At 48.4% G+C, this 8065-nt stretch overlaps 1 protein-coding gene across 8 annotated transcripts in view; it reads right to left on the reverse strand.

Annotated features, from left to right (window-relative positions):
• LOC142843133 (lethal(3)malignant brain tumor-like protein 2) overlaps nucleotides 1-6118 on the reverse strand; it is a 28464-nt gene extending 22346 nt beyond the window's left edge. For all 8 annotated transcript variants that reach the window (XR_012909565.1, XM_075960036.1, XM_075960037.1 and 5 more), the window contains exons 1-3: nucleotides 6022-6118; nucleotides 3107-3344; nucleotides 1648-1781 (exon numbers count right to left, since the gene is read on the reverse strand). Coding sequence is in view for 7 of the 8 variants with exons in the window: in XM_075960036.1 (XP_075816151.1) it covers nucleotides 1648-1781; nucleotides 3107-3344; nucleotides 6022-6045 (396 nt within the window). In the remaining variant the exon portion in view is untranslated. The remainder of the gene's footprint in view (nucleotides 1-1647; nucleotides 1782-3106; nucleotides 3345-6021) is intronic.
• Nucleotides 6119-8065: the final 1947 nt, after the last annotated feature.

Consider the following 8065-nt stretch of genomic DNA (forward strand, 5'->3'; position numbering starts at 1 on the left):
CAGCCTGGTGTACACAGAGAGTTCCAGGACAGCCAGGGATACATACACAGAAAATACAAAAACAAAACAAAACTGATGATGAGCGAGAACACCCAGGGGAGGGCTACAGAAGGCTGCGGTCATCCTTTGACTTCTCCAGCCTCTCGCTAACATTTCCCCTGCAGTTCTCTCCATGCTCCCAGCTCCTTGGAGAGCTACAACTGAGTGGCTGCAGAGAAGCCAGAAACTCTCCAAACCCACAGGCAACCTCTGTTCATATGTCTACTCCAGAGCATGCTGGGGAGCTTTCATTAGGGCTCAGGGAAAGCTCACTTACACAGGATAACTAAGCAACATGACAAAGGCTAGGAGTCCATTCAATACCCAGCTAAGCAGAGGCACACATGCACTGAGCAGTTCTCAACCCTTCTGCGGGAAGGGAGCGCCAAACAACTCTGTCACATGGGTCACATATCAGATCTCTTGCATATCAGACATTTACATTATAATTCATAACAGTAGCAAAATTACAGTTATGAAGTAGCAATAAAAATAATTTTATGGTGGGGGGGTCACCACAACATGAAGAACTGTCTGGGCCATGGTGGCACATACCTTTAATACCAGCACTTGGGAGACAAAGGCAGGCAGATCTCTGTGAGTTCTAAGCCAGTCTGGTCTACAGAGCTAGTTCCAGGACAGTCAGGAATACACAGAGAAATCCTGTCTCAACACCCCAACCCTCCCAAAAAAATGCTGGGTGGTGGTGGCGCACGCCTTTAATCCCAGCACTCTCTGTGAATTTGAGGCCAGCCTGGTCTGCAAGAGCGTTCCAAGACATTCCCCAAAGCAAGAGAAACCCTGTCTTGAAAAGCTAAAAACAAAACCAGAACAAAACTAAAAAACCCCCGAAAGAACTGCATTAAATTGAAGCATTAGGAGGGTTGAGAACCATTACCTTAAAGTTTTTGAGCCTTTTAAAATAGGAATTACTGGGCATGGTAGGGCATGCCTTTAATCCCAGCAATACGGAGGCAGGTGAGAAAAAGGTAGGCAGATCTTTGTGAGTTTGAGATCAGCCTGGTCTACATAGTGAGTTTTAGTTCAGCCGGAGCTATATAGTGCGACCCTGTCTCAAAAATAAAATAAAGGAGCCAAGTGTGGTGGCGCATGCCTTTAATTCCAGCACTCCCAAAGTCAGACAGATCTCTGTGAGTTCAAGATCAGCCTGGTCTACAAAGCTAGTTCCAAAACAGCTAGGGCCATTACACAGAGAAGCCCTGTCTTAAAAACAAAAAACAAACAAAAAACCCCAGAAAACCCAAACAAACAAAATTAAATTAAATAGGGGTCTGGTAAGATGGCTCACTGGTTAAGAGGACCCAGGTTTAGTCCCTAGCACCTATATGGCTCACAGCTGCCTCCACTGCCTCAAAGTCTTGAGGTCCCAGGGTACCTGACACCCTCTTTTGATCTTAAAAAAAAAAAAAAGAAAGAAAGAATAAAGAAAAGAAAGGAGTGGGTGGCACTTTCTGAGGCAAGGTCTCACGTACCTCGAATGACCACTAGAGATGAGTTCCCCAAACTGACTATGTGTCTGCCTCCAATAACGTGATGGCTCAGCTCAGCATCTAGGACCCCAAGAAGGGCAAGAGTGGCTGCTCTCACCTGCAGTCTGGCCAAGATACTGGCTTTCTTGGAGTTGGAGGAGTAGCTCCTAGAACACGAGACACTGCAGAACCTCTTGGTCTTTGAGAAGAAAGCGTCTCTTGTGCCCACGATACCACACATCTCACAGACCGCTAGAAAGAGAAGCCGGCACATGACTCCAGACATAAGTACTTCAAGTCAGACCAACCCATGGGCTCCTCAGAGTCCAGAGCACTGTGTCAACCATGTGAGTGAGAGGAGGAGGACAGCGCCTGTCGTTCTGTCAGGAGTGAGTCTCGCAACATGCTGCCTCTGCAGTCAGCCCCTCCAGCAGCTGCCACTCCATCTATCCACCTAAGATGGCAAGCGGTTCCTCCTGGGCCTGCAGCAAGAGCCAGTGCTAAGGGGCTGAAAACCCACACGAACACCTGCAGAACCTGGTGACAAGTTTTAGAGAGAGGACAGGGACAAGAGAGAGGTGCTGAAGTCACTTAGTATTTGTAGCTCTGTGTTCTCAGGGACAAGTGGACAAGCTGTGTTTCCCTTGACTTCACCGTAGGTCAAACGGTGCTGTGGCCTGGGCCCCAGTGACATGGGTATCTGAAGTGCTTAACCAGCTTCCCAGGGGACCCATCTGCAGCCAGGGTCATGAACCAGCCCCTGGCCCAGTGGCTCTCCCTAGTGATTCCTGCTAGTATTGAAATGCTCAGATTTTGAGAAGGGCGAAAGATGAAAAAATGGGGGGAGAAGTCAAGATGGTTCCAAGGGAACCGGACCTCATTGCCCAGGAGTGCAAGCATGAAGAAACAGGAGGGGCCGTCTGCAGATGGGAGCCTGCCTCTTTCCCAGGACACACTGCTCACACTCTGGAGTCCTGACACAGGGACTGGCAACCATCAAGATCCACCTCTTCGAAGCCAACTGGCTTTCAGATGATCTTTGACCACTCCCTTCTGTCCATCTCCACGTCTGTCCGTCTGTCCGTCCTGACCCGAAGGTCACTATCCTGCATGTCTCCCTACAATGTGTGTTAACTTGTAGTCCATAAGCTGTTTGCAGGGCTGGAGAGATGGCTCAGAAGCTCAGAGCACCGGCTGCTCTTCCTGAGGTCCTGAGTTCAATTCCCAGCCACCACATGGTGGCTCACAGCCATCTATAATGAGATCTGGTGCCCACTTTTGGCCTGCAGGCATACATGGAGGCAGAACCCTGCATACATACTATACTTAAAAAAAGCTATGTGGGTCTCACCGCCTTCACGCCCAGGCGACTCACACTAAGGCAATGGCATCTACCAAGTGCTGAATAGATACAATAGACATGAGGTGTCAGAGAATTATACTAACTAGACTGCAGGACAGGGAATGACCCTCGAGGACAGTCCCTTAGATATCTGCATGGCTCTGCCCACATCACCTGCGTTCGCCCACAAGCTCCCGACTCCCCTCCATCTTTAAGGGCACTGTGAAGAAGTCACCTGGCTCAGAACCACTTCCATCCAGGGAGCGAGTGTTCCCAGGGCTGAGCAAATGCAGAGGTGAGGTGGGAAGCTCCCCGGCTTCCCGGTCTTCATTCTCTGCCTCACTCGACTCCTCCAGATAGGAGCTGCTCTCACTGCCCGCGCTGCTGTTGTAACTTCGGAAGCTGTCGTAGCCCCCGAAGAGTTCCAAGTCATCCTCCTCCTCTTCTTCCATTGGCTCTGAAGACGGCGTCTCCTAGAGGAAGATGGACATGTGCTTGGCCTGGGAAGAGAATCTGCAGACCTGCTAATCCACCTCGTGTGGGCTGCGAATTTGAACTTTGGTCTTCTGAAAGAGCAGTAAGAGTTTTTAATTGCTGAGCCATCTCTTCAGCTCCCTACAGGATTTTTTTTTAAATTTATTTATTATGTATACAATATTCTGTCTATATGTATGCCTGAAGAGGCCACCAGATCTCATTACAGATGGTTGATCCACCATGTGGTTGCTGGGAATTGAACTCAGGACCTTTGGAGGAGCAGGCAATGCTCTTAACCGCTGAGCCATCTCTCCAGCCCTCTACAGGATATTTTAATATGGACAAAACAGAATACGGATGGGAGCGCTGGAGAGATGGCTCAGCGGTTAAGAGCACTGGCTGTTCTTCCAGGTGTCCTGAGTTCAATTCCCAGCAATCACCTGGTAGCTCACAGCCATATGTAGTGAGATTTGGAGCCTTCTTCTGACCTGTATGCAGACATACAGACAGAACACTGTACACTGTAAGATTTATTTACTTAATAAATCTTAAAGAAGTCAGGTGTAGCGGCATGGCCCTCTAATCTCAGTACTCAGGAGGCAGAGGCAGGAGGATCTTCTTCGAGGCCAGCCTGGTCTACAGACCAAGTTCCAGGATAGGCTCCAAAGATACACAGACAAACCCTGCCTCGAAAAGAAAATTAAGAAGGGAAAAGATGACACCTAGTCTACCTTAGCATAGCTAACTGCAAGCTGTGGTTTGTGTATGCCTCTGCTCACCACGACCTCTCACATGGGGAGCTTGGGCACAGAGCAAACTTCAGAGAACAATGTCCCTGAATCAATATTGTTCTCACACCACTATAAAGTCAAAAAATTATGCCAGGGATCAGAGCTCTATATAATAACACCGTGGGGAGAGGACTGGAGAGATGGCTCAGTGGTTAGGAGCACTGGCGGCTCTTCCAGGAGACTCAGTTCAATTCCAGCAACCATATGACAGCTCACAACTGTCTGTAACTCCTCCAGTTCCAGGGAACCCGACACCCTCACACAGACATGCATGTAGGCAAAACACCAATGCACATAAAATAAATGATAAATCTTAAAAACCAAAACAACAATACATTATTTAAATTAACTTGAATCAGGAGGACTTTAAATTAAAAAAAAAAAGTGGAACTATACTAAACACCTCAAAGGAACTTCCTGGGCAGACAGCATTTGAAACCCATTCTTCCCTGTTCAGTATAGGCACACCAAAATGGAGCCCTGGTTGTGCAGGAACTCACACAGTCTGGTAGATCAGACTGGCCTTGAACTCACAGAGATTTACCTTCCTCTGCCTCCACAGTGCTGGGATTAAAGGTGTGTGCTACCAGCACCTGGCTCAAAGACACATTTAAGGTCAGCAGCTGTGGTAATCCTGTTACTGCCTAGCACACTGCAAGTCTAGTCAGTAAACCTATTTTCTTCCTAACAGAGGGGGAGGCAAAGGCAGATAAAAATTGAGACCCAGACTGTCTCAAGGAGGATCTGAGCAGGATGCCACAGGCAGTAATTGCATGGTGGTATGGACCACAGCTTACTCTTAAGCTCGGATCTTAATCAACCACTGATCCTCGGGTCATTTACCTTCTGAGAACCTCAGTCTTCTCACCTGTGACAGAACGTGTTGGCTCACAGAACGTGGGGTACAGATGTGATACTACTTAAAAACCAAGGGTTCGGGGCTGGAGAGATGGCTCAGCGGTTAGGAGCACTGACTGCTCTTCCAGAGGACCCAGGTTCAATTCCCAGCACCCACATGGCAGCTTACAACGGTCTATAACTCCTGTTCCAGGGGATCTGACAACTTCACACCAATGCACATAAAATAAAGTTAAATAAATCATAATAAATTATAAAAAAAAACCCAGGGTTCAAATACCACCTCTACTGCTTCCTAGCTGTACAATCCACAGCAAGTCAACTCCCATTGTCTCAGCTTCCACTAAACAAGGACATTAACACTTTATAAAAATATTTTGGGAAGAAAGGATGACAAAAGTAAACCATGAGAAGAGCGCTCCATAAACGTTGGCCATTATTACTGCGTGGAAAAGGGAAGAGACTTCAAATGGAAGGGGTGGTGGGCAACCGGCTACCGTGTCACGGAACACATGACAAAGTTTTGGAAACTGACACACTTGGTGGCAACCTCTTGCCCTTTGCAGCTGTGTCCACTTCCGGGGGAACCAACAGGCTCTTTTAAGCCTTCCCTAATGGAGATGGTTGTGCCTAAAGTGGCAGACAGGCACATGAACGCCCAAGCGTGGAGTAAAAGTCAACTTATATTTCCCTTTACTTCCCTCGTGGAAGCGACAGGCCGCACAATCCCTAAAGCACGGGACCACGAAACCAAGAAGTCAAAGAGGTAGCGTCGCAGTTTCGAGCCCCGTTTCCTTGCCCCTGGATGGGGAGGCGTTTCCTTCCTACCTTCTTCCACGGACCGAGCCCACAGCTTAACAGGAGCAAAGACGAACCCGAGTGGTCTCCGGTCGGGACTAAATTTCTTACCTCAGTTTACTAACCCTGCACCTCTCCGCCCCCAAGGGATCGCTAAAACGACGCACTGCCGAGTGAGGCCTTCGGGGTTCCCTTTCCCGGAGGGGCTGAGCCCTCTCCCTCTTACCTCAGCGTCCCGCGATTTCTCCATGGTGCCAAATTCACCAGGTGCAGGAAGCCATATTGCCCTCGCTGCTGACCAAGAGTGTGCTCACTGGCTACTGCGCCTGAGCTGTGGACCAATCACACCATAGGAAATAGGAAAAGCCGGTTCCGCGCTCGCTCTCACCCCGCCTTCAACATGGAGGGGTTGGGTAGTCCGGGCGGTGATGGGAGTTGTAGTTTTATTCGGCGTGCACTAGAAGGGGCGCTGCCTTAGCAACGCAAAGCATAAAACTCCGGAGGCTGCTTCTCTGTCTTTCTGTGGCTGCCAACTTTAAACCCTTCCCAGCACCTAGGATGGACGCGTCCAGGCGCCAGGCAACACTTCGCATCGTCCCTAGGGAGGAAGTAAAGGTGCTTTTCTACTTGGATGCCTAGAAGAAATGCCTAGTCTCTCTTTCAGCTCAGTCAGAAACTGGAATATTCTTAATCACTATGTATGCTATAAATGCTGTATTCACTCAGAATTCTCAGACTGGGGCTGGTGAGATGGTTTAGCATGAAAAGGAGCTTGACACACGAACTACCTGAGTTCAACTCTCCAATCCCACTCGCAAACATGGAAGGAGAGAACCGACTCCATGAAGTTGTCCTGACCTCCGCATGCACTCCGCCCCCCATATCAAGCAAACACACACGCACTAAATAAACAAATGTAATAAAAAAGGCAAGGACTGGAGAAATGGCTCAGTGGTTAGTGGCTATTTTTCAGAGGAGCAGGGTTTGATTCCCAGTTCCCACAAATCCATATTCATACTGACTTTTCTTTATTTTTCAGTTTTGATTATTTGTTTGCTTTTTGGGACAGGGTTTCTCCGTGAAACACTTTTTGCTGTCCTGGAACTCATTCTGTAGACCAGGCTGGCCTCAAACTTACTGAGATCCGCCTGCCTCTGCCTCCCAAATGCAGAGATTAAAGGCGTGCAACACTAGCCAGGGGTGTATAGGTGTGTGTGTGTGTGTGTGTGTGTGTGTGTGTGTGTGTATCCTGCTACTCTGCGCCATAGCAGTGTCTGGCATCCTCAGAAGACAGAGTAGGAACCACTACAACTGCAGTTACTGAAATGCGTGAGTTGCCCTGTGGCAAACCAAAACCAAAACCAAAACCAAAAAAAAATTACTGGGAGGAAGGTGGATCCATGAATTCAAGGCCAGCCTGGTCTTCAGGGGGAATTCCAGGAGAAACCTCTCATAGAGTACACTAGACATATACTAGAGACACCTTGTAGCATTTTGGGAACAAAGAGGTTATTTTCTCTTAACAAGACTTTTTGTACTGAAAACAATTTTTTTTCTTTTTTTTATTGATAAAAGGAGAATAGAAAAAAAATTTCCACCTCCTCCCAGCCTACCATTTCCCTTCCCCTCCTCCCACTCTTCTCCCCATCCTCCCACCCTTCTCCCCCTCCCCCCACTCCTCTCCCCCTCCCTCTCCAGTCCAAAGAGCAGTCAGGGTTCCCTGCCCTGTGGTAAGTCCTAGGTGCTCCCCCCTCCGTCCATATCTAGGAAGGTGAACATCCAAACTGGCTAGGCTCCCACCAAGCCAGCACATTAAGTAGGATCAAAACCCCGTGCCATTGTCCTTTGTGTCTCATTAGCCCTCATTGTTCGCCATGTTCAGAGAGTCCAGTTTTATCCCATGCTTTTTCAGTCACAGTCCAGCTGGCCTTGGTGAGCTCCCAATAGATCAGCTCCACTGTCTCGGTGGGTGGGTGCACCCCTCGTGGTCCCGACTTCTTTGCTCATGTTCTCCCTCCTTCTGCTCCTCATTGGGACCTTGGGAGCTCAGTCCAGTGCTCCAGTGTGGGTCTCTGTCTCTATCTCCATCCATCACCAGATGAAGGTTCTATGATGATATGCAATTTTAAAAAAATCTTTCTCAGCCTAAAAGACAGTTTTTCCTGGAACGTGTAAAAACTGTGCAGTAGCCGTGTGTGGTTTAAGCAAACATGCCAGGTGAGCCTGAGGGATGATAGATTACAAAGAATCTATTTTTGTTTTTTTTTTTT

The sequence above is a fragment of the Microtus pennsylvanicus genome, chromosome 2 (assembly GCF_037038515.1).
Source record: "Microtus pennsylvanicus isolate mMicPen1 chromosome 2, mMicPen1.hap1, whole genome shotgun sequence".
NCBI classification, from domain to species: Eukaryota; Metazoa; Chordata; class Mammalia; order Rodentia; family Cricetidae; genus Microtus; species Microtus pennsylvanicus.